Raw genomic sequence first — 26,129 nt, 5'->3', positions numbered from 1 at the left:
GTCTGACTGTTCCACTTCCAGGTCACACGCAGTAATTCTTAGGTAACTCTAAACAAAACCTAAAGTGACAGAGCATCTTCTGCAACAGTCTCATCCCCATCAGAGCCAGTAACTAAAAGCCATTATGTTGCAATTGATTATTTTATTTTCCAGTCAGCCAAGAGTCCCAACTTATGGCTTTCTTCCCTTTTTACGCAAGGACTGTCCTTCTCCAGAGAAAGCGACGAATCTGCCTCCAGCTTCATCCTGAGTGTGAAGATAAAATACTATTTTCAGAAACTCCTTGGAGGCTTAGAATAAACACTTGATTTTGTTGACTCATGTGCCAGCCACCCGTGTCCCATACTTCCCTGTTATTCATAATACTTTGAATAATGGCTTTGAAATAGAAATCATAATCTACTCAATTAAAAAACGAAACCAGAGAATTATAACTATGCCTCGACCACATCCTTTATTCTCAGGTTGCATGTACATCCTTCTGCAGAAGCACCGCTATTTTCAAGATGTAAAAAATGCAAAACACACCCCCAAAAGAAAAATCATCGATAACTCCACCACTCAAAAATATTTCCGGCCACTTTACTATATATGCTTATGTAAATTATTCCCATACTTTCCCAGTCTCAAGTCGATGAATTTCTTTTCTAGTACGCTCTAAAGGCTACAGAGAATTCCATCATCCGGGAGAGGAAGGCTTTCATCATTGGATATTACTTCCAGGTTGGGGTATTTTAAATTGCTGTGGTGAGTGCTGCTGCCCCTCGGAACAATTTGTTACTTAAACTGTAACCCCCGGAGGATTTTACTAGTTGCCAAGCACATTTAGATATGGCCTTAAGAAAAACATATACTGGAAACGGGTCTTTGAGGAGAAGGACGATATGCCACCGTGAAGCTGGGCAGCTGGGGATGCCCCGCTCGCTCAGGGCGGAAGGCCACCCCTTCACAGAAGCTGGGTAGCCGGGAATGCCCGGCCCACCCAGGGCCGAACGCCGCCTACTTCAGGAAAGCTGAGCACCCGGGAACGCCCGTCAGCTCAAGGTGGAACGAAAACCACCTGCTTCCTTTTTCCGTTATCGCTCCTTTCTCCTCCCAGAAGCGCCCGCTGTTAGATGAGTCCTTTGAATGTGCTTGGTTAACTATAAACTTTATCCTCCTCCTTGCTTGCCTGCAAGACTTGACAAACGTGCGACCTCCATCGATCCTTCTGTTGGCTATTGTTTTCTATCCAATAAAAAGTGAGACAGTGGAGTTGCTCCTGGCAGCAGTCCTTTTCGACTGTTGTCCCCTGCTCCCAATCTCTTGCAGCTGACTTGTTTGTGCCTAATTCTTCTCCTGTTGCCGACTGGAAGCGGCAGTGAGCAGCTTCATGTGTTTGCACACAACTCTGATTTTTTTCTTCGAAGTGTTATTCTACCATAAAAGGCCTGCACAATTAAATTTTTTGTTTCTTTTTTTGGGGGGGGGTGTTGCACGTATTTTTAAGGCTCTCAATAATACGGTCACTAACAGGCCCTCAGAAACATTCTATTAAGCTATTTTCCCACCAACAGCAACAGGGCCTGGTTTTTTGCAACTGAGAACAGCAGGTACCTTTAAGGAGCTTATACTGTTAGTCAGTGAGAGGCATTCTCCATGGAAGGAGAGGATTTTGTACTCCCTGATACACAGCCCTGCACCTGCCCTGTCCCTCCCCCACACAGGAGTGCATCGCTGGCAGGGCCTGCACACGGTTTTATGTGGTGGTGACCATGTACATCTGAGTCATAGCTGTGCCATTCATTCTTCCTTTCCTGCAGAGCCTTCTGTTTGTCCCGCTGTCCCTGTGTCTGATTTCTCTCTTCTGCATACATTTCATCACAGCAGGCATCCTACTGGTTGTGTCTGTTTGAAGGTGTATCTCTGTGGGGACAAAAGGCTGCTCTGCCTGACTGGCCATCCTCTTGGTGCTGCAAACAGCTTCAGGGCTCCCTGTTTCCTGGATCTAGGTCTTTCTTATTTCTACTTTATGCCCTCATTTTAGTAGGGTACATCCTCCAAACACTTCCTGAAAAAGGGTGCTTCAGGAATATCTTTTTGTGAGATCCTACATGGCTGAAGATCGCTTTTTCTCCTCTCAATTTACCTGACAGGTTGACTGGTATTACCATGCTAGGGCTGCCGTAACAGAATACCACAGACTGGGCGGCTGAGACAAGAGACATTTAGTTTTTCATAGTTCTGGAGAATGGAAGCCTAAGATCAAGGTGCTGACAGGGCTGGTTTCTTCTGAGGCCTTGCTCTTTGGCTTGCAGATGGCTGCCTTCTTGTGATGTTCTTGCATGGTCTTTCCGCTGCACATTCAACTTTCTTTTTATAGGAAGAGTCAGACTGGGTTAGGGGCCACTCTACTGGCCTCATTTTAACTTAATTGCCTCTGTAAAGGCCTTATCTCCAAATACAGATCACATACTGAGGTGCTAGGGGTCAGAGCTTCAACAAAGGATTTGGGGGAACACAATCCAGCCTGTAAGAGCTGGGTACAGAATGTTTTGGAAAAGTTTCCTCTCAGAATTTTGGAGAAGCTACTCCATTATCTCCTAGCTTCCTGTATCCTGCGCTAAAATGATGCTGTTCTTAATCAGTGGTATAACCTCTTTTCTCCTTCTGGAAGCTTTAGATCTTTGCCTTGATAGGGGGCTATTTTCATTCATGGGCTGGACACTCAGAAGGTCCTCCTGGCTGCAAACTAATGCCCTTGCATTGGGGAAAATTATTTTCCTGACCCTTTGGTTTCTCTAATCTCTTTTCAGAACTCTTCAGAAAGTAAAAACCTTCTCGGGGCGCCTGGGTGGCTCATTGGGTTAAAACCTCTGCCTTCAGCTCAGGTCGTGATCCCAGGGTCCTGGGATCGAGCCCCGCATCGGGCTCTCTGCTCAGCGGGGAGCCTGCTTCCTCCTCTCTCTCTCTCTCTGCCTGCCTCTCTGCCTACGTGTGATCTCTGTCAGTCGAATAAATAAATAAAAAACCTTTAAAATTAAAAAAAAATGTTGTTCTTAAAAAAAAAGAAAGTAAAAACTTTCTGACTGCAGTCTCCACACTGGGGAAGTTGGCTAGGACATTCCTCGGGGGTTGCCAGACTGTCCAGAGAAAACTCCTCCAACTGCAATGAGCAACCCTGGTAGCCAGCGTGGGAGGCAAGCAAGGGAAGGACACCGAGGGCAACAACAATTCAGGATGCAAACTGTCACTCATTCTTTTAATTCTGTCCTGCTATCCACTGTGTTGATGGCCCCTATCTAGGGACCTACCATAATGCCTTTTCCGGAAGATAAGCCTCCAGCCTTCTCCTGGGGTCAGGCAGGTACAGCCCCACGGTGGGGAGGAGTGCTGCGGTTCTAAGTTCTTTGTGACACACATTCCGTCTTTAGCCCCCCATTTCCAGAGGTACTTTTCAGGCTCTACTATCTAAACCAATCGGCCTTTTGGCTTTCTCCACAGGCAGCTCAGGATGCAGCTTCCATGGCTTGTGGTCTGTTATCTCTTTGTCTTTTTGTTCTGGGGCTTTCAAAGTTTTGTAGCAGTTGTCTCCTCTTCTCATCAATGTCTTTATTACCTTATTACCTTGTGCCACAGCTTTAGTGGGGGTTCAGGATGGGGTAGATCTAAGCGTGTGCCTTCAATCCCATCATCAGCCGTCCATTCCTTCTGGACTGGACTTCTGGATTAAACAGCTCCAGCTATGCCTGCCAGCCTTGGTCTCCCTTCCCCTCATCTCCCACAGTCAGGTCACAAGTCAGCCTGCAGGAAGCCCCTGCTGAGGCCTCTAGGCCTGAGGTAGCAAGCCCCAGCCTGTGGCTGGCAAAGGCCTGGAAAGGCACTCAAGGAGGAATCAGAGGCTGAGGTCTCATTGAGGACCACACTTGTTCCCCTGAGCCTGGACGTTCCCCAATCACCCCCCAGGTAGAGGGGAAGAGTTCAGTGGTCAAGAGGCTGGTGAAGGCCCAGCAGGCAGGGGCTACCCAGTGACTGGTCCTGTTTAGCCGCCCATCCTGAATAGGCTCACAGAACATATGCCCTCTAGCCTACCCTAGATGCCCAAGAGACTGAGCCTTTGAGAAGAGGAACCAGGAGAGTGGTGGATCTAAAGTGTTGGTGTTCTAGAAATACATAGCACAACGGCCATGGCTGCTGGGTGGTGTGGGGCATCTGCAGTAGGGTGTTGTTGGGTTTTCTGAGCTGGTTTCCAACACTCGGAAGAAGTGCCCACAAGTTGGGAACGTACCCTTTGCCAACACCTGCCCCAATCTGCAGCCTTCCCTTCCTGTAACAGGGAATTTCTGGGCCAGGGGAGGCCATGTCTGGAGGGTGGTGGCACAGAAGCGGCCATGTAGTGGTCAGGAGCTTGTCTCTGTGGCCTGGGAGCCCTCACCTCCACATACCATCATGCTCAAATCTGTAAAAATGTGGACAGTCACAGCAGCCACCTCAAGGGATGGTGCTGGGGATTAAACAGTTAAGTACAAAGCACCAGCATGGGGCTTGACACTTGGGTCAGAACTCTGTGAGCTGGTATGATGCTGATCACCACTACCAGGTGTCACCAGAGCTATGGCCTGTGCACACCCCTAACACAGCCTTAACAGGACAATCAGGGTACCAGGGAGAGGGGAGCCCCAGGCATGGGGCTGGGGGGGGGGGCGGCGGATATGAGAGGCCTCATTCAGAATGGGAAGAACTCTCCAGTCATCGCTAACAAACCAAACTTCTTATTACCAGTGAAATAAACTCACCTCTTCAACCTTTTTGACCAGTGGACGTGAATTTCTGATGAAAGTGATCTTACCCAGTTTAAATTCATAATTGGGAATTCCTCTGTGAAGGAAAGGAAGGAAAAAAAATGGAAAAATGTTAGTTGTGGGAGAAAAGAATTGAAGTTCGTTCCTGACCATCGAGAGAAAATCAAGCAGAAAGAGGCAAGTGTTATCCCGGCGACTCACTCTGGGCTATAGCACTGTACCCATTCTGGGCTTGGCCAGCCCTCTGGTGCTTCCCAGCCTTCTTTCTGAAGTAACCAGAAGGCAACTGGGGCAGAGGCCTGTGGACCTGTTGCATGCATGGCCTGCTGTGGAGGCTTGGTGGGCCCTTACCATCTCTGTTCTCTAGTCTCACAGACCCTGCAAGGGCTATATTCCCATTAAACTCTTTATGCTCTCTTAAGAGACTGGGTAAAGGGGCGCCTGGGTGGCTCAGTGGGTTAGGCCGCTGCCTTCGGCTTGGGTCATGATCTCAGGGTCCTGGGATCGAGTCCCGCATCGGGCTCTCTGCTCAGCAGGGAGCCTGCTTCCCTCTCTCTCTCTCTGCCTGCCTCTCCGACTACTTGTGATTTCTCTCTGTCAAATAAATAAATAAAATCTTAAAAAAAAAAAAAAAAAGAGACTGGGTAAAAACCCATACTTCCAGGGGAGCCTCACTGGCTCAGTGAGTCGGGCATCTGCCTTCAGCTCAGGTCACGATCCCAAAGTCCTGGGATCGAGCCCCATGTTGTGCTTTCTGTTCAGCGGGGAGCCTGCTTCTCCCTCTCCACCCAGCTTGTGTTCTCTCTCTCTCAAAATAAACAAATAAAATCTTAAAAAAACAAAACAACACACCAAAAAACCCACACACCCAGCATTCTCCTTCTGCTCTAATACACGAGGTAGACAGGTGACATATGTCATCCCTACCACCTCCATGACAACCGCCAGAGCAGGAAACCTGCTCTGAGAGTCCCTGAGCCAAATGACAAAAAACACATTAAGGCAGCTCTGGCCTCCTGTTCGAGGGAAGTTGACATAATGGGACTTGATCAATTATTGGAAGTCACAAAACAGGAAAATAGAGAGATGGCTAAACAGGAACCAGAAAGACCTGAAACAGCAGGGCAAGCTGATCAGGAACCACTTGGAGGTGGGCGGAGGCTTGGTGGATGAGGCAGGGCACCGATCTCCTCCCCACTGAAACCCCTTGGGGAAACATGGGTTCAGGTGGTCCTCCGGCCCACTGAGGAGAGCAGGCAGGGGCCAGTCGTCCACACCACCAGCCTCCTTGGTCCAGGCTTTGTCTCCGGAGGTTGAGTTAGGCAGCCCCAGCCCAGGAACCTGGCACAGAGTCTCCCTAGAGGATGACAAAAAACCCACCTTTTGATGTCTCCAGGCTTGACTGGGGAGGGGCTGGGTTCTACACCTTTCTTCTTCCCATCCAGTCTATTCCCGGAGCCAGAGAAGGCCTAGATGAGGGAGCAGGAGAGTGCGAAAGAGCTGGTGAGCACACACACAACCTGTGGCCAGAGACTGCTGCCAGGATGTATGGGGGAGGTGTTGCCCAGAACCCTTAGGGACTGAAGCCCTCACTCCCCAGCTGCTGGAGTACGGTAGGCCAAGAACTTTCCACCAGCCGCTCAGGGGACTGCTGTGAGATGAAAGGAGCCTACTGCTCAAACACAGCCACCCTACACGGGCAGCCAGTAGCTTCAACCTGTGGACAGGTTGAAGGTTCTGGCCCTAGCCTCTGCAGGACCACCCAGTTCGGTGCCCTAAGGGTGGGCTAAGGCCTCTGTTGCAGCTGCCACACACAGCTCAGCTCCGCTTTCCAGGCCTGACTCCTCTGCCACCTCCCAATACCCTGGTGCCAGAGCCCTGGTTATCTCCACCTGCTTCCCAGGGAGGCTGGCTGGCCACAGTGCTGGGAGATCAGCTACAACTTCCCTTCAAAGAGTCATGTTCTCAGAGATAAAGCAGAATGTGGTCCCCTCTGGTGAATATAAGAGAAGGGTGTCCTATTTTAACTTTTTGGTAGGTTAGAAATCTTCAAAAAGAAGAAAAATTGGGGCCTGCCTTATAGAATTGTTTGGAGGATTCCAGGACAAAGTGGATGTGAAGGACCATGTCACCGAGAAAGCACCAGATACGTGCGTGCACAAAAACCGCATCCCTGCAGAGGAACCCAGAAGGCACGGCGGAAGCACAGAAAGTGAAACTGTGGCCTGGTACTCACACGGAAGCCCAGCTCTCCGGCATAGCCGCTGTGGTCAGCTTCGCCTTCCTGACAGGGACAGAAAGACGGGTGATGAGCCTCTCACTGCTACTGCTATCCCTGCACCCCCAACAGCTGGGACATGCTGTCTTCTGGGAGCAGGGCACATGGCCGTGTCAGCATCAGCAGAGGCCAATCACGACGTGTCTGTGGCCACAACACGCGCGGGATGCCCTCCCACAGAAGCCCCATCACTGAAGTGGGCAAACAGTGCCAGGGCTGCGGGGGGACGCCGGACAAATGACTTACAGTAGACTCCTCATGCTGGACTTGTCTTTCTGGCTCCTTATAGCCCAGTGGGGCATCGAAGTCCACCTGTGGTCCCAAAGGGAAGAGTACAATTTTGAGATATGGGGGCACTGAGGCTTCCTTAGCATTTGTGTTTTCACTTGAGACAACCATAGGTTCACATGTGGTAGCAATGCGACAGAAAGCTGCCCCTGTATACTTTGCCCAGATTTCCCCAATGGTAACATTTTATAAAATCACAGAGGATCGCTGCCTGGATGGCAATAGTGGCACTGTCCTGCCCTCCCATTCAGATTTCCCACTTAAGTTCTCACAGTTTTATCACAAGTATAGGTCAGTGTCTCCATTGCCACAGTTGAGACACTGGATCGTTCCGACCTCAAAGGGACCCCTCAAGTTGTCCCATTATAACCACACCTGCCTCTCTCCTGGCCTGCTCCTGATGCCTGGCAACCACCACCATGTCTTCCATTTCTAAAGTCCTGCTCATTTCAAGAACGTAGCTAACAAATGGAACCAGAGAGAATATAACCTTTTGAGATTGTCCCCTCCTGCTCGGCAGCGTTCCCTGGAGACCCATTAGGCTACTGTGGGTACCAGTAGCTGCTTCCTACACAGAAGCTGAATAAGCTTCCTTGGCTTTCCAAAATATCCACGCTATGGCATGTCTGCAGTGCCACCTTGGGGTGTGGCCACCTCAGAACTAGCTACAGCTTTGCCACCTCACTTGGCTGCAGGTAGGTCGCCAGGTGTGCAGCCTCCTCTCAGTGTTCTGGTATCACCTTCTTCTGCCTCTGTCACACACACAGTCCCAGGGGCTGCATGACACCCTGGTGGGGCACTGATTGCCCATCTTCCCCTGGCCCAAGCATACTGCAGGCAGCAGAGGTACTCACGTTCATGTCACACTCAATGATAGACACGGCCTTGTCAGGCTTCGTCTCCATCACCCGCAGCTCATAGATCTGTGGGCAAAACACAAAAATCAGGTGCGTGGTTTCGTGGGCTGTTCCCACTCACATTACTGCGGCTCCCTGCCTAGCTCCTGTGGACATGCTGTTCACCTCCATGACACCCTCCCCCAGCTGCCACCTCTTGCTGTGATGAGGGGGCTGGCTGCCTGCTTGGATGCCTTCCCATCACTCAAAAGAGGCTGTTCCCTATAAGTGGTTCAAATCAGGCAGGGTAGTTATGCATCAAATTGCAAAAGATACAACCTTTATCCCAGAAAGTTCACGTCTAGGAATTTGTTCTGAGTAAATAATTAGCTAAACATATCAAGAGAAAATTCTGAGACAGCTCTCTCCATTATGACTAATGATAGTGCATGCTCAAAATACCTACCGATAAATCAGTTAAATGAGTGTTATTTGTTCATATATAAAGAAATTAAGTCAGCAGTGGAATACTATGCAGCCAACAGGAAAAGAAGTTTAAAGACCAGTCACACTGCTGTGTGTCTGAGTCGATCTCAAGTATGTAACAAACATAAAAAAGCCCTGAAGGGCAAGAGTTTCAAGTGGCAGAATCTGCTTTTTCCTGCATTGTTTTTGGTTTTTTAGCTAGGGTATGCCTTGCTTTTCTAAAGAACAGTCTGGAGAGTCCCAGCATTAAAAAAAACCCTAAACATTAATGAAGTGAGAGGGCTTTGTGTCCCCAGCCTGTTTTCTAAAATTTCCTCATGAGGCCCCTGGGTGGTTCAGCCAGTTAAGCATCTGCCTTTGGCTCAGGTCATGATCCTAGGGTCCAGTGATTGAGTCCCAGGTCCGGCTCCTTGCTCGGAGGGGAGACTGCTTCTCCCTCTGCCCCTCCCCTACTGCTTGTGCGTGCTTGATCTCTCTCTGAATAAATAAAACCTTTTTAAAAAATAAAGTGTCCTCATTATTTATTGAAGATAAGCAGCAAGGCATACGTGCCACTGTGTGGATATAACCCAGTTTCTCCACTCAATACCCGGGCTAGGTCCACCGGTTTGGCCATCCCGTCTACACCACCACCAATACTGCCAAGATATCCATCAACGCTGGGACCACAAGTTCTCATTTTGTTACAGTCGTGCTCTCAAACTGAAGGTCACAGCTGATTAGTGGGCCATAAAGCCAACTGTGTCATAACCAGAGCTGGGAAAGAAAAATCTTGCAAGGAGCACAATAGAAACACTAGACTACGTTGCACACAGTAAAGAGAAGTTCTTGTGACTTTTTTTTAGTTTTTTGTGTGGTCATGCTGCCTCTAAAACAGTCATTTTATTATTTATTTATTTATTTATTTTTAAAGATTTTATTTATTTATTTGACAGAGAGAGATCATATGTAGGCAGAGAGGCAGGCAGAGAGAGGAGGAAGCAGGCTCCCCGCCAAGCAGAGAGCCCAATGTGGGGGCTCGATCTCAGGACACTCTAGGATCATAACCTGAGCTGAAGGCAGAGGCTTTAACCCACTGAACCACCCAGGTGCCCTAAAACAGTCACTTGAAACTGTTTTTAAACCTTCAACATGTACAGAGAGCTTCTAATTATTTTTATTGATTGAATATTCTCTTGGAGTGCAAATAGAGAACACTTTCATTCGTCTTTTCCAGTATTTGGGATGTCCTTGTTTCAGGTTCACATGTTAAATATTATTTCTGCTTTATGTGGGATGTTTACCAAATTTACTTCATATTTGCTAGTTTATTTGTTTGCCATTCCTTTTGGCACACTGGTCTTTCCTTCTAGGATACTGCTTACTCCTGAAGCTCATGCTTTTCAAGTTCTACAGGTAAATAAACTCTCTTGGATTTTGTTAATCTGGAATTATTTTGATATTGCTTTCATTCTTTAAAGATGAAGATGACTGGTGACAGTTCCTTTCCATCCTCCTTTGGAGATACAGTTGATCCTTGAACAATGGGTTTGAACTGCACTGGTCCACTTAACCCGGGGAGTTTTCACAGTCCAGTGCCTTAAACCTGTTTTCTCTCACTTGTGACACTTAGTAACATTTTCTTTTCTCTGGCTTACTCTACTACAACAGCCTAGTTTATGACACACAACCCTACACTACGTGTGTTAATTTGCTGTTCCTGTTTATGGTAAGGCTCCCGGTCTACAGTAGGCTATTAGTAGTGAAGTTTTGGGGAGTGTGAAGTTATACACATATTTTTCACTGTGCGGGGCTGGGTGGCCTAACCCCATATTCTGCAAGGGCCAACTGTTTTCTGTTATTTTAGGCTATAATAGCTACCATTCTTTTTAAGTACCTTCTCTCTGCCTACCTCTCCATATCCTATTCGGTGTCTGCAACTCACCCTATGGGATATACACTATACTCCCTGTAAATGTGGGGTGAAGGCCAGCTCTAAAGCAATTTCCCTTACTGCCTCTTCACAACAGCGACACTCCTCCGTCCTCTCCTGCTGGCATTTTCACTGAGTACGTGTGACTTCTCAGGATCCCCAGTACCCTAGTTTCCCCTGCGCTCATGGCTTTGACTCTCTGTGTAGAATTCTAAGGCCTTCATGAATTCTCTATCAGCTGTTATTTAACTCTTTGACTGTTTTTTCAAATGTGCCTAGTTATTTTTGGTAGTCTTTTGCTGATTGCTAAATTTTATGATTCCATTTACCAAAATTTCTTTGAACATTTTATACGTAATTACTTGATGTTTGCATCTGAACATGCCAATACTGGGTCGCCTGAGTGGCTCAGTTGGTTAAGCGTCTGCCTTTGGCTCAGGTCATGATCTCAGGGTCCTGGGATCGAGCCCCGTATCTGGCTCTCTGCTCAGTGGGTTCTCCCTTTCCCTCTGCCCTTTCACCCCTTCCCAGTTCATGATCTCCCTCAGATAAATAAAATCTTCCCAAAAAACTACAAAACCCACAAAAGACAACAAAAAACGAAAATGCCAATACTGATTTCGCTAAGGGTCTATGTCTGCTTTTCTTGTCTCTGCTTGGGAATCTGGTGGTTTTATTATGAACTCCTGTTTGCTTGCTCCATCTACAGTAATCCTGAGGGTTTAACTAGTATCTGGGTTCCTTCTCCTGGGATGAGGACAACATCCATCTCTGGATCTGTTTAAGCCCCTTTAAAGGCCTTACTTTAATGTGAAAGCCTCCAGTTCTGATAGCTCACTGACGCACTGGCATGGCCATCTGCACACAGGACAACACTGAGAGAGATTCTTAAAAACCTCCTATGTTCTAAGCAAGACCAAGAAGACAGTCACAATCTAGACTTTATCTTAAAGTAAATTGGGTTTTATCAGAAAGGCCCTTCCCTACTTCCAAAAGTAGAGGTCCAAACAAGCATTTCATTTCTATGCCACTCACCTTCCCTCTTCCTGCAAAAATTTCAGTATTCTCCTTTATCATCAATTCGGATTATATTTAGCATTACTACCTTCATATTAAGAATGTTTACATTAAAGCGGCCCATAATTAATTATGAAAGCTTCAAGTATTCAGTTAAGGTAGAAAGCACCTAAATTGTTCCCCACTAGCTAAAGGGAACAAGATTATTTTTTAGTTTACGAGAAAACATCAAAGTGTGATTCAAAACCCACAAAACTGAAAAATAAGGATTTTCAGCAACGGATGTCTCAAACAGAAGGAAACTGAGAACACTCTGGATCCCTACATTGACATGGAGGGAGCAAGCAGCTGACCACGGGCACCTGTTCTCGGTTGTGAGAGCCTGAGTCCCTGACGGGACGGGAGAGTGTGTGAAGGGGCAGGGAGCTGGCCCTGGGCAAAGCCTAGCAGGGGCTGTGCTCTCTCTCGAGCACCAGGAGGTCTGCTCTGGCAGCAACTCCACGAGGGTCACCATCCACTGTCACAGCGGGTGAGGGTGTCCACACGGCTGTGCTCCATGCCTGTGGCAAGATGAGGAAGGGGCAGGCTTGCCAACTATGACAGCTCTCCTCCACCTGTTGCCACAGATAATGGGGAAGTGGATAGCGTCTTGAATTTTGTGTCACTTATACAGGATACAAATGAGAAACGGGAGGACGAGAGACAGCATTTTACTTTATGGCGACATTGTCTAGATCTAGAGAGCTAGGAAGCACTGAATCACAGACGAACATATATGGTATTCAGACCCAAAAGATTCATGTCCCAGGGGAGCTTCCAAGGGAAAACCAGAGCTGAAGAAAACAAGAGGAAGAGGACATGTGGTCCCACGAGAAGGAGAGGTGACCTCAGGCGACACTGTCCGTAGGCAGAGCCAGGCTCTGCTTTTCCCGTGCCCCACAGGACCTGGGGCACGTTGTAGGGCCAGCTCCTCAAATCACAAGGACGAGGACCCAGGCTGCTTTGTTTCTGTGTCCTCAGACCAGCAAAGGGATTAGCTCAGATTATGGGTGCAGTGAAGAGCTTCCTAACAGAGACACAATCAACACTGTTGGCATCATGGGACGCAGACATATAACTAATAACGTGAAGCTCAGGCACCTGAAAACGCAATACATCAATTCTCAATCAAATCAATCAAACAGAGCTGATGAATGAATTACTACAGGACTCTAAACATGAACTCATGGGGACTTAAACAAACAAAGAGCAGGCAACCATCATGATAAAAGCCAGGCATACTCTGCTTAAAAAGAACCCCCATTCAAACTCCAGAATGGACACTATTGGTCCTCACCGGCTGTGACCTCTGCTGACTGGGACGCCAGGCCCTGCTGGCCCCATGGTGGAGACACTCACCTTCTCATTGTAGTTGATGGCAATCACGTCCCCCGTGGTCAGACAGGCAAAGTTTCTCAAGGCGTTCTCTAATCTGCAGACACACACTGTCAAGGTAACATGGCAACACGGGTACCTCAAATCTGAAACAAGTTCCGTGAGAGGTTTAGATAATCACCGTCATTAATTTCTACCACACCGACAGTGGGATATGACTCAGTAATAATTATGGAAGGGTAAGCTCCTAGCACGGATGAATCTCGCAAATGCCACTGAGGGAAAGAACCTGCCACAAAGTGTTCCCTCGAGAAAGGCAGCTCTCTGAGGGCCAGGAGGCAGTGGGAAGTTCCCAGGGCTGGAGGTCGGGTGAGGATGGGCAGGCAAGGGCACAGAGGACCTCTTGGAAAGACGGAAACGTTCCAGATATACAAGTGTTCCCATTCGTCAACCCATCAAACTGTGCATTTTATTGTATGTAAACTATACCTGAACAAGTTGATCTTAAAAGAAAAAAAGAGTGTATGATAAACAGGCCCCCTCAAAAATCAAAAATGTTCTCTGACACTTTTGTTGTTTCTATCTTTTGGGTGGTAACCCAACCTTAGGGGTATGTTTAAAGAGGAAAACTAAAAAAATAATAAAAATTAGGAAGGAAAAAGTAACCTATAAACTTTTTTTCTAATAATAATTAATAATAATGTCTTAGAAACTGAATAATCCAAATGCCCAGGCGAGGGAGTAATGCCTATTCACACGGAATATTTTTACCACGTCATCCTCATCAATTCGGAGGATTATTTTAAACAGAATGGTCACACATACACTGTGGTTCCAGAACCCAGCATTGGGACATGGGACAGCATGTGAGGCTCTCAGAGTCTCACAGAGGGTACAAGATTCAGCCTGACTAGAATCCCTACTCTTCCTCTCACCCTGTTTCTTACTCAGACAGCCTTCCAAGATGAGAACAGCTTTGTGTAAAGGGTATTCTGTGCATACTGTCTTTGTCCCCTTGCATAAAATGCCACGCTGTTGGGGTGCCCTGCCCTAACTCCCCCGGTGAGGCGAGAGGCACTGAGCTGTCACAGCCAGCCCTCCGGGCCTCTAGGGGCAGAACTGGCCTCTGCCTCACAGCTCTGTGTGCCCTCGGCCTCTGGGCTGAGTCTGGCTTTTACTATGAGTGTCTTTATCCTGTCAGCCAGCCTAGGGAGCACCACACTGCCTCTCAGCTGACAAAGGGGACACTCTTTCCCTACGGGCTAAAAAAGTCAACCATGAGGCTCTAGAAAGAGCCTCTGAAAACCATGTGGTAAGTCTGTATCGAAACACACATGAAAACCAGAGAAAAACCATAAGGGGCTGCAGTCACGGAGGCAGACACTTCCGGGCCCTGCTAGGCAGGTGAGTACATCCAAGGTGGAACTCTGAGGGACCCGGGCAAGCAGATCTTGCCACAGGATGTCATCCTGCCTGTAAGTCCGGAAGCATTCAACAGTGAGTGCCAGTGAGCACAGCTCCCCAGACCCCCACCATGTCCAGGTCCCTGTCATAGGGGACTTGACAGGCTTGTCACAGACACGGTCAGCAGAAGACAACACAGTGCACCCACATCCAGGACATGGCCAGCAGCAGGCTCGCTCCTGGGTTTGGGCTGGTGATGGGGATGTGCAACCGGGGGGAGACGGTGGAAAGAGACTTTTTTTAAAAAACTGTCTACCTATCTGTATTGTTAAATTGTGTTTTTTTTTTCAAGCCTTTTAAAAACAGGCAACGGAGTGACCGCTCTGTAACATGATGTGAATAAGCCAAGGCGGGGCCTCTAAGCCAGAGGTCTAGACCATAGAGGACTCACAGCATGCTCCTTGCCCACACCGGTTACTCCTTTCATTAGCAACACACATGTCTGGCTTACATTCAGAGACTATACCAAAAACCACTAAAACCTATAATCTTTTCTTTCTTCTTGCTGACAGAAAATGTACTCTGTCAATGTTCCCCACTGGTTTGGAGTGCAAAGTGCTAACCCAGGGTAAAAGGTAAGGCCGAGAAGTGCTCATGGCTGAGGTGGGGCACCGGGGGCCCACTGGGGTAGGGCCTGGAGGGAGAACAGCCAGCCTCCTTCCACCACAGCACAATGAGCTTTGTGCCAGGTACCCTAGTCCACCTGGAGGAAAGGGCTCCATTTTGCCCTCAAAGAAGTGTCTGGAAGAGGCCCGCCCGTAGAGCTCCTGGCACAACTGTCCAGGGCAAGGCCAGGGTGGACATGCTGGCCAAATACCCTTCTTCTCAAACCACAACTTCAATCACAAACGAATTTGTGGTCCTCAAAGCCGGCACATGGTCATCAAAAAGCTCGCTGTTAAAGACTGCCGACACAACCCTCCTTTGTCCAGAAGAACAAAAGGATACACTGCTTTGGGGTTGGTGATGTCCAGGAAGTCAGGGCTCTGAGGCTGGAATTTGGAGTACGTGGCCACTTGAAGGTTGACACTCTCCACCTGAACCAAGCCCCCTTCTTCCAACAGCAAATTCTGCATCATCTGAAGGAAGAAGAAAGCTATATGAGGCTCTTGGAAATGGCCAGCATCAGCGCCATCTAACCACATGTACAGCAGGCCCAAGTCCGACATTCAGACGGCCTCGTTCTTGGGTTGCTGGAAGAGGAGTCTGAGATGAGGACTTGAGGACAGGTAATTTAACCGTAATTTGACATTAGGAAAGAGGACAAAGCAAGCCAGGACACAAGTCAAGGACATGAAAGGAAGGTCTTGGGGTGCTACCAGGAGGCTGCCGCTGGCAGTATGGGTGTCTCTGCCAGCCTCTGAAAAAAGATGGTCCACTGGAAGGGACAGCTACCAGTGTTAGGTCTCTTACAAGCAAAGTGTTTCCCCATGGAAGCTCACCGCCCCTACTCCTTGAGCTATCCCAGACCCAGCTTATAAGGCCTTGCGGTAAACAGCTGCAATGGAGGCAGGACAGTGATGACACCCAGTGGGCTCACCTCACATGGAATGGCCCCCTAGCTAGGGCACAAGGTAGTGACCAGTCCTTAGAGACATCTGCTACAGGGGGTCATATAAAACTGACAAGTCAACCCCACACCTCTATGTAATTGTCCTGTGTGGTGGATTCTGGCTGAGAAACAAGGTAGAGAGAGAAGAACATAGGCCTGTGAGTACCTGATGGGCAGGAAATCAAGACACCACAACCAGGCTGACACTTGGGGGGTCAATGAGGGTAGGCCAGAAATGAGAAACCCTGCATGTCTTGGAATACTTTTTTTGCTTTTCTTATCTTAGAGGGTTTTTTTTCCCCAAGATTTATTTGAGAGAGAGAGAGAACGCGTTTGCACATATGAGTTTGAGCAGGGGTAAGGGCAAGGGGAAAGGGAGAGAGAATCTCAAGCAGGCTGTGTGTGAGCACAGAGCCTGACGTGGGGCTCAATCCTACAACCCTGAGATCATGACCTGAGCTGAAACCAAGAGTTGACCTCCTAACCGACTAAGTCACCCAGGCGCCCCTTAGAGTTTCTTACAGAGAACTTCAAACATATAAAAGCAGAAAATGGGGAGGGTGTCTCGCTTGCTCAGTCAGTAGGGCATGAGACTCTCTGATCCACGGGTTGTAAGTTCGAGCCCCAAAGTGGGTTGTAGATTAAAAATAAATAAATAAAAGAAAATGCAGAACTGCATGAGCCAGCATCTACACACCCACCCCTGGCTTCAACAGTGATCAGGTCAGTTGACCTTGGTTCCTCAGTCACTGCCCCACTTCCCAGCCCCATCCCACACTGGGCTGCCCTGGAGCTGGTCCTGGGCATCATACCCCCTCAAGAACACTTAACACAGATGGCACTGTCAAACAGCACTGCTGACCACAGAGGCTCCACAGAGGTAGTTAGAGGAGAAGACTCTAAAGGTCCAAGGACAAGATGTACATAAGAGGAAGGAAGGCCAGGGCCAAGGTGGGCAGAGGTCATGAGCAAAGCTGGAGAATGAGTAGGGCCCCGCAGACGAGCCTGCTGAGGTTTCCACAAACTCTCGTTGGAAGGGTGCTCACCAGGCTGGAGAGGCAACAGACCTGGTAACTGGGACATTTGGTGACCCTGGAGAGGGACGTTTTCCTGGGAAGTGCTATAAGGACTGGCAGTCATTCTGTTGCAGCCCAAGCTCACAGGGAAATCTGCCACTGAAGACAGAGGTTAACCAAAGGCTGGAGGAAGGACACAGCCATTGGCAGCTTAAGGAGGAAAGGCAGGAGCCTGGGTGCCCTGCTGGTGGTTGAATCAGCAGGCTCAGACAGGACTTTTGCAGGGGGGAAGTAGTTGATGGAAGACCCCGACAGCAGGGAGGAGGCTTGCTCCAGGGCTGGCCTGCTCCTTGTGTGCACAAGCCGCTGGAAGGCACTGGTCACCATGGGGCACAGGCAGTATGACAGGCACCTTGCGGTAGGCATCCATCCACACGTTCCCTGTGTCCTGGGCAGGATCTTGGTCTAGGCTAATAGATGAGGCCTCAGGTGCTAGAAGAAAGTCTGTTCCAGGCTGACTTGCCCTCAAGAAACCTGGGAGCTCCAGGTGGGATGGAGGCCACCAAGCAGCTAACAGAAGGCCCCTGTTCACATACCCACTGAAGGTGGAAAGATCCTCAGGCTAGCTCTGATCCCAGCAGTAGCTGGGAAACCCCAGGCCAACCACCCATGCTGGCCAAGAGCTGGAAGACCAGCCCAGATAGAAGCAGGTCCACGTTATCTAAAGAAGCCTCCCAGGGGATACAAAATTCCTCAACAAAAGTGATCCGACCAGTTTTCTGATCCAAAACGGTCTGAGAACCTGGACAAGGGGCCACCCAAACGCTGTATCTGTATGGTTTTCCCTGGGTTACTGTCTCCTCTTTTACCTCTTCATAAGAGTCACAAAGGGGCTCTGAGGATGGAGAATGACCTGGGGAAGTTGTCAGTGCCCAACACTTCAGCCACCTACAGCACTCTATCTGATGAGTAGGACAAGGTCTCATGCCCATGAGGAGCACCTGTAAACCCACAGGACAATAAGGCAAGGTTTTGAGTGGCAAGTGCTGGGAGAGCAAGTGAACAGGGAAGCAAGTTGAGTCTGGGCTTTAAGGCATGAGTAAGAGCTCCTTGGGGGACTGAGGCTAGGAAAACAACATAGGAGAGGTAAGGCAGCAAGTGAGATGGGAGCGTAGGGTTCCTGGTAGGGAGGGGGCTGGCCAGGCCTGGCACTCAGGAAGAACCCAGGCTCAAGAGAAAGTCTAAAGGCAAAAAAGAGAGGCTTTGTTTCTATGGCAAGGAACTGATGTGCTCTGGAAGGACTCAGTTACAGACAGCATGGAAGCACACGAGCGTGTACATACCCACACGTGACAGAACTGGGGAGAAATTAGTAGAAGTGGGAGCAGATGTATTAAAACGTAGAACTCGGTACTCAGACCACTTCAAAAACACTCCTGCTCTATTATTTTTACAAAAGCCTTACACAGGAAATGGCAGGTAAAGAGCATGGCTAAGGTTTCTGGGCTATCGGCAGATCAACTGTCAAAGAAAAGACCACCCCTCAGCACACAAAGCCTTGCTCTGCATCCCATCCTTGTAGTCCTGACACACACTGAGGGCTGCCCTCCTATGGGGCCCCAATCCTGAGACAGGCCATAGATTCTCAGAGACCAGCACGGCCCACTCACCCAATGCGGGAGGTAGCAGATGCCCTCGTCCGCCACGAACTCCAGCACACCGCAGTGCGTCATGCGGTCGGAGTTCTTGTTGGTCAGTTTGAACAGCATGGGGTAGGTAATGTTGAGTCGGCCTGAAAAGGAGAGAGAGGCTGAGGCACAGCTTCTATGAGGGAGAAGTTCTACTCCCCAAAGGTGCTCCTCTGAAAATCAGCCTCCCTGGGTGCCCCTCATGGCTCCACAGGGCCTAGTTGCCCAGAGCAGGCAGACCCACAAGGCGCTCAGGCCCCTGGGTGCCTGCCCACACTCCTCCCATGCACGTCACCTGGCCCAGAGCGCAGGAAGGTTTGGTCACCTGGGGACACAGTACTGGCTTACGCTTGAGGTTTTCAGAAATCCCAACTTTAAAAAGTAATATGGTAACTCATGTGTTCGTAAATAATTTAATTGCCGATTAATTAATTGTTAATAATTGTCCAACATGTTGGACAAAAACCCCACCTGCAGAGGTTTCTACTTAGAAAGGTGGGTAGGAAAGAAACACGTGCACCGAGATGCTGCAGTGCAGTGGGAAGGGTGGCATGGGGGAGTCAGCACTCCTGCAGTCAGGTCTCCAGGTGAGTCCTGCACAGACCAGCTGGGGAGGGAAGGCCAGAGAGGAAGCAGCCTGAACAAAGGCATGGAAGAAGGGGAGCCCATGCAGTTTGTGAATGGCTGGCCATCAGGTGAGACCGGGGTGAGTGTGGTCAGGAGGAGAGGGAGGTTGGGCCAGGCACTAGGCTGGGTGGGAGCATTCGTCAAAGTGTGCTCTCAGCAAGGTCATGACATAGTATGTGCCCTTGCTCTAGTGGTCCGGAGACCAGGCTGCACGGACAGCCAGAGGCAGGCAAACCCAAGAGGGCAGGAGGGGGAGGCAGTGTGAAGCAGGACACCCAAAAGAGTCAGGGATCTGGGGATGGGTCTGGCACAGACTGATGCAGTGACAAGTAACAAGTGTTTGCTACGTTCCAGGCTCTCGCTTACTCTTTCCAGACCAGTGAGGTATGAATGACCGTTACTCCTTTTATCTATGGGGAACTAACATGCCCAGTCAGCAAGAAGCCCAGGAGCGACAGCACTGGAATTCAACCCAGGCTGCCGGCCCAGGTCTGAGGCTTAACCACCGAAGCTCACTTTAGCCTGTCAGCTTAAGCAGATGTGGCCACAAAAACTCCATTCAGTGGCAGGAGGTATGGCAGACTCCACCTGGGATCTCCCTGAAAATTATGGTGATGCAGATCAAGTAAGAAGCTTGGGCAGGAAGCCAGAGATGGGGGAGAAGAGCCTCCAGAAGCGGCAGCAGTGGGCATGGGTATTCTTGCATCACCAAGGGTGACTTGGAGGCTGGAGTACAGTGGCCAAGAGCCCAGAGGCCAGGGCTTCTGTTCCCAGTGCACCTGTCAGCTGCGGAGTTGTGAAGCAGAACAGTGGTCAGTCAGGGTTGTGAAGCAGATCAGGCTCCAGCGAAGGAGCCAAGATTCTTGTGGTTGGAAGAAACCCCTGTGCTCCTCAGGTTTTTACACCACATTTTCTGATTTAGAGAAGTGCGTTGGGGCTCCTGAGCCCTCTGCCCATCTCACCTCCTCCAAACTGAGCAGTGACCCTTTTATAAATGAAGACTCTCTGTAAGATTTCGTTTGTACAAAATTTCTTCCATGACTTAAGAGATCCCAACGCTGATCTAAGCCCCCTGTCCCAATCCGAGTCTCTTCTCAGACACCTGTACCAAGGGTCACACCTGGCACTCAGTGCCTGGCTCAGCTCAAATGGAAAGGCAGGCTCTCTGGGGGACCTTGTTTCCATTTCTGTGATGGGGCTATGAACCCCATGGGTCTGTTAACCCCTTGGCTGTGCAGAGGCCAGAATTACAGGCCTCCGCCGGGTGTGGCCACTGCCGCTGCCAGCACTGATTTAGCTCTGCCGGCTAAAGGCGACCTCCAGCCTTGACTGGTGTCACATGGGCTTGGGCTATTTACACACCTCCCACTGGGCACCCTCTTGGGAGGAGGAACTCTTGCCATACAGAAGCTTTGACAGGTGGCTGCTGTGTGTCCCTGTTTAAAGATGAGAATACTGAAGTTCAGAGGCCAAGTCACTAGTCTATAGGCCAGGTGCAAAGCCCAAGCTGGAATGCACCAGACCCACACCCCTTCTCAATGGTGCTGCCCCCCCAACCACTATACCAGACACTGAGTGTGGACCTGCCCTCTGGTGGCCTCCACCGTCTCCTGCCTCAGATAAGAGAAATTCACACCAAAAACACCACTGAATCTCAAAAGGAACTGACTGCGCCCATGGCTGGGGGGCTTGAGGTCTCCATGGGTTGTTCTCACAAGATGAAGGGTTGAGGAAAGAGGAAGTATAGCCGCTCTCACACCCATGGGACTTTCTCACTCCTGCTATGAGAGAAAGGACCGGATGAGAGTGGCAGCAGACAAAAGTTCAGTTTTTTATGTGCTTTTCAATGCAAAGGAGCAGACAGGGCTAGGAATTCGGGCCTGGAGCTGGGGGAGAGATGAGAAGTCTGCTGCACAGCACCCTCCTGGGAGCCCACTGCCTCCTTTAGGAAAAAACCTAGTGAACCCAGCCAGCAGCATCAGGATGATGCCTCAGCAGGGTGGGAAAAAAGCACTGGTGCTCAAACTTTCCTTTAGTCCTGATGGGATCCGAATAAGGTGTATATGTGTGTTGTGGGGGGAGTGGAGTATTTCACAAGAGTAGAACCCCCTTCACAGGGGAGGGACCTAGAATTGAGTACTTGCTGGCCCTTGCACAGCTGGCCACCGCCTTGCCAGGGCATCTGCAGGCCCAGCTCTCTGGTCCAGCGTGCGCCCTCCACGGACAATTCCCAACCAGAAATGACGAAGGTCGCCTATGTCCGGACATACTGAAGAGCATGTGCCAAGTTTCTGATGTACACACTTAAACAACCTCGATTCCCCAGCCATGGAGAAAATACTTACTGAGTTGATCGAGAGCTGAGGGCGGCATAATTACTGTGGAAAGAATATTTTAAAAACATTAAGAAAATAAAATTAAAAAGGCAGAACAAAAGCCAAAATTTAGTTTCTCTCATATCTTTAAAACATACTATATGATACTTGTGAGGTAGCCAGCATTTCATCATGGTCTTTCATGAAGAATTTTACTCGCTGTAATTCATGGTGGGGAACCCAATAGCTATTAGCCATAAATCTAATCATAATTAGGACTCTCCCTCCCACCCTAGGCCCCCTTAGCAAGTCTAGGGCAAGTAAGAGTATCGCTGTAACTAGCTTCTGGTTACACATGCAAAACAAGGGCTACTGAAGACTATAAGCACTGCAGGTTGAGGGCAGGAAAGGTTACTATTCAAAATAAAAACGAGCACATACTCTTCCCTCCTTTCTCCACATCTGACCTGTCATTAGGCCCTGCAAGCATGGACACGGAGAAGCAGCGGTACTGTGTGGAGAAGCGGTTCTGGAAGACCCGGGGAATCGGGTGGTCAAACATGTTGAAGGAGAACTACAAGGAAGGAAAGAGACGTTGCAGTTAGAACAGAACAAAGGTACATTTCTTCATGTCAAAAGCCCAAACAAGTCAGGGCAGTTAATACCGCCGAATGTTCTAGAAGAACAAGATGCACCAAAATCCTGATGGAGCACAGAAGTCTGCTGGAAGCACTTACTTCCCCGGAAGATGGGAATCTCAGATCTGTTTCTACACATTCAGCCCTGCCCAATCTCATCCCTCCCGTCTCGATTCCACTGCTTTTATAAGGTTCAATCTTATTAAAATATACAATTGGCCACGTCAGGCCTGTCATTAACCTTTCTCAGTCTCTCGCCCCTCACCCAAGGATCCAGGCCAGCCCTCACATGTACCTCAGGGACTCGTTACTATGGTCCACAATCTCCTACACCTGCCACACCTGGTTCCTCCAACTGGAACACTTTCCCTCCTCAACAATTAAAAAAAAAAATCTATTTTTTAAAATTTGAGTGCCCACTATCTGCTAGGCTCTAATCTAATCACTAGCAGAACATCAGTCTAGGCTGTTTGCTCATTGACAAAACAGGTACAACATCCACCCTGTAGGAGCTGGCATTTAAGACAAAGGAAACAAGAGAAAATGCCTGCTGTGTCTGGTGCTGATCAATGCTCTGAGGGCAAGACGGGGTAAGGGACAGAGAGCTCCTGGGAATGCTATTTTTTTTTTTTTAAGATTTTATTTATTTCTTTGAGAGAGTGAGGGAGAGAGCAGAGCACTAGCTGGAGGGAGGAAAGAGGGAGGGAGGAGCAGACTGCCCATGGAGCAGGGAGCCCAACATGGGACTCAGACCTGAAGGTGGATGCTTAACCGAATGAGCCACCCAGGTGCTTGGGAATGCTATTTTTTTAAAAAAATATTTTATTTATTTATTTGAGAGAGATAGAGAGAGCAAGCATGAGAGGGGAGGAGATCAGAGGGAGAAGCAGACTCCCCATGGAGCTTGGAGCCCGATGTGGGACTCGATCCCGGGACCTTGGGATCATGACCTGAGCCAAAGGCAGTGGCTCAACGGACTGAGCCACCCAGGCGCCCCTGGGAATGCTATTTTAAGTGGGTGGTCAGGAAGGGACTCTGCAGAGACTTGAATGCCAGGAGGGAGCCAGGCAAAAACAAACAAAAACAAAAACAAAAACAGGAAACAGCATTCCAGACAAGAGGAAGAACAGGCATGAGGTGTTTGCACTCCTTCCCCTGGCTTCCATGACCATCCTTTCCTTGCTCCAGGAACCTTCCCTGCTTTGCCCAGGGTTTGGTCTGGTGCCCCTTCAAGGTGCTCTCATGTTGTAACACTGTGGTACACCGTCATGTTAATAAGTAAACTCAAGGCATAGCGCCACCAAAAAGGTACTATCCCAGGTCTTAACATGTGGATTAAGGTGAGGTTTAGAAAACGTGTTATACAGCAATCTGGAGTCTTCTCAAAGTATTGCCATTACCATGATGTCCCTCCTCCCAACCCCCACTAATGTAAAATTACACAACAGGGTACATATCCAAAACAACTGAAAGCAGGCTCTTGAAAAGATATTTATCTCATGTTCAAATATTCATAGCAACACTATTACTAGTAGCTAAGAGGTGGAAACAATCCAAGTGCCCATCAACAGATGAAAGGCTAAAAAAATGTGGTCTAGGGGCACCTGGACCCTGCCTTTGGCTCAGGTCATGATCTCAGGGTCCTGGGATCGAGTCCTGCATCGGGATCTCTGCTCAGTGGGGAGCCTGCTTCCTCCTCTCTGCCTACTTGTGATCTCTCTCTGTCAAATAAATAAATTCTTAAAAAAAAAAAAAGTGGTCTACCCACACACAATGGAATATTATTCAGCCTTTAAAAGGGAGGAAAATCTTATCACATATTACAACATGGATGAAACTTGAGGACATTATGCTCAGTGAAAAAAACCAGTCACAAAAAGACAAATACTATTTGATTTCATTTATATGAGATCCCTAGAGTTGTCAAATTTATAGAGACAAAAAGTAAAATGTTGGTTGCCAGGGAACAGGTGAGGGGAAAATGTGGGAATTGTTGTTTAATGGGTACAGAGTTTCGGTTTTACAGGATTAAAAAATTCTGGACATCCAATATACACAACAATGTGAATATACTTAACATTACAGAATCTATGCTTAAAAATAGTTGATGGTAAACTTACGTGTTTTTTACAAGTTTTAAAAAACATCTCATAATGAACAACTATTTCCCTTTTTTAAAAAAATATTTTATTTATTTATTTGAGAGAGATCACAAGTAGTTAGAGAAGCAGGCAGAGAGAGAGGGGGAAGCAGGCCCCCTGCTGAGCAGGGATTCCCGATGTGGGGCTTCATCCCAGGACCCTGAGATCATGACCTGAGCTGAAGGCAGAGGCTTTAACCCACTAAGCCGAGGCACCCCTGAACAACTATTTCTTGACTGGATTCCAAATACATATTAAATAGAGGGAAAGCCATCTACTGATAAGGTCTATTACTAGCAATTCCAAAATTAGCAAGATGAATCTGTGATCTTCCTGAAATACAAACACGGTATTCCTGCTTAGAATTTCAAATGGCTCTTCAATCCCTGGGAGCTTTAGCATAGTAGTTTTCAAGGGTTTATCTCTTCTTTTAAGCACAACTCTGTTCCACAGTCTTGGCCAGAAGTGTAACAAATGTGAAGGCAGACCAGACCAGTGGGGGATTCCCGTAGCCTTTCACTACACCACCCCATCTAAGCCATTTTTTCTCTTTGCTTTCATTCCTTCTTAAATTAGAAAAGCCCCACAAAGTATTTAACACCCCTAACAACTTGCCTTCAATCCACCCATGAACCTGACCTTCTGCCCCTCCCTGCTGCTCCCAACCTCAAGTCCTACTTTCCTTTAGGACTTTCCTTTATAATCCCAATACCTAGCATATGGCCTAGACCTCTCAGGTATTCAACGTGTTTAAGTGGATGAACTTGAGAATGGAAGCATGATTCAACAATGACATACTTCGGATAAAACCTAATAACCATTACTTCTTTTCGCTAAAATAAACAAGTGACATTGAGGCAATGCCATACGATGGCAACAAGACTAATCTTGCGGCCAGACACACTTGGCTTCAAATTTCCACTCCCACTTCCCTGATCTAAACTACTTTTTTAAACCTTGGGTGTTTTCACGGTTAAAATGATGATAATCATCCTTACCTCCAAAGGCACTGTAGGGATTAAATGGGATGAGGAGTAATAAGGGACTGTGGGTGTTAAAAACTGTAAAAGAAAGAGCGCCAGCAAAAACTAGCTACTACAGTTATCTTTACTGAATCGCTTAAATAGCCAAAGGCGTCATTATAACCGAGGCATGACCCAGAAGTACCGCGCTGGAGGAGAACTGGGGCAAGGGCTGAGTGTTCCCGCCCATGGAAATGGCCCCCAAGCATTCTCCCTGGGGGGTCCCCCGACTCGGCTCCTCACCCCCAGCAACTTTTCCATTAATTTGGTGTTATGGAAACCTGTTACATGCCTAGCACTTGTGAGACCCATGGGTGGACCCAAACGTAGAAAATTCCTTTTCATCCTAAAAGAGTTTAAGCCCAACTGAGAGGAAATTCGAACTGTGCCCGGGACCAACGAAGATGAGCCAAGGCCGTTCGTGGTCAAGGGTCCGGCTCTTGCCCGGCCGGGGTGACTCGGCATCTCCGCGGCCGTCCTGTCAGCCCTGCGGGACTCTGCCTCGGCCCCTGGCTCCAGTCCAGCCCCAGCTCCCAGCCCCCGCCAGGCCGCGCTCACCATGATGGACACCCCTGCCTCGAAGATGCCGCTTCGCCCAGAGAACGTTATGATGAGAGCCCGCCGACCCTCTCTGCTCGCAGCAGCCACTGCCGCCGCTTCCGCTCGGACGCCCTGGGAGGCCCACCGGAAGTGC

General features: G+C 48.7%; 1 protein-coding gene across 1 annotated transcript; it reads right to left on the bottom strand.

The window, feature by feature from the left end:
• Window positions 1-122: 122 nt before the first annotated feature.
• UFD1 (ubiquitin recognition factor in ER associated degradation 1) lies at window positions 123-26,129 on the bottom strand. Its single transcript, XM_032311079.1, has 12 exons — window positions 25,994-26,129; window positions 22,076-22,208; window positions 21,665-21,697; window positions 18,675-18,796; window positions 15,385-15,515; window positions 12,997-13,069; window positions 8,202-8,270; window positions 7,306-7,371; window positions 7,018-7,065; window positions 6,162-6,250; window positions 4,776-4,857; window positions 123-246 (listed from the first exon to the last, which is right to left on the bottom strand). Exons 1-12 carry the CDS (start codon window positions 25,994-25,996, stop codon window positions 172-174), a joined length of 924 nt encoding a protein of 307 aa, XP_032166970.1. The 5' UTR covers window positions 25,997-26,129; the 3' UTR covers window positions 123-171.

This window comes from Mustela erminea, chromosome 13 (genome assembly GCF_009829155.1).
Source record: "Mustela erminea isolate mMusErm1 chromosome 13, mMusErm1.Pri, whole genome shotgun sequence".
In the NCBI taxonomy this organism is placed as follows: Eukaryota; Metazoa; Chordata; class Mammalia; order Carnivora; family Mustelidae; genus Mustela; species Mustela erminea.
Note: the sequence above shows the minus strand (reverse complement) of the source record. Positions and strands in the feature narration are given on the sequence as shown.

Bases quoted from the DNA above. Each gene is read 5' to 3' on its own strand.
- UFD1 (XM_032311079.1), bottom strand. The intron at 15,516-18,674 runs GTGAGTGGGCCG...TTCTTCCTTCAG, and splicing joins TCTGCTACCTCCCGCATTGG to ATGATGCAGAATTTGCTGTT. The intron at 247-4,775 runs GTGAGTTTATTT...CTTCACACTCAG, and splicing joins TGGTCAAAAAGGTTGAAGAG to GATGAAGCTGGAGGCAGATT.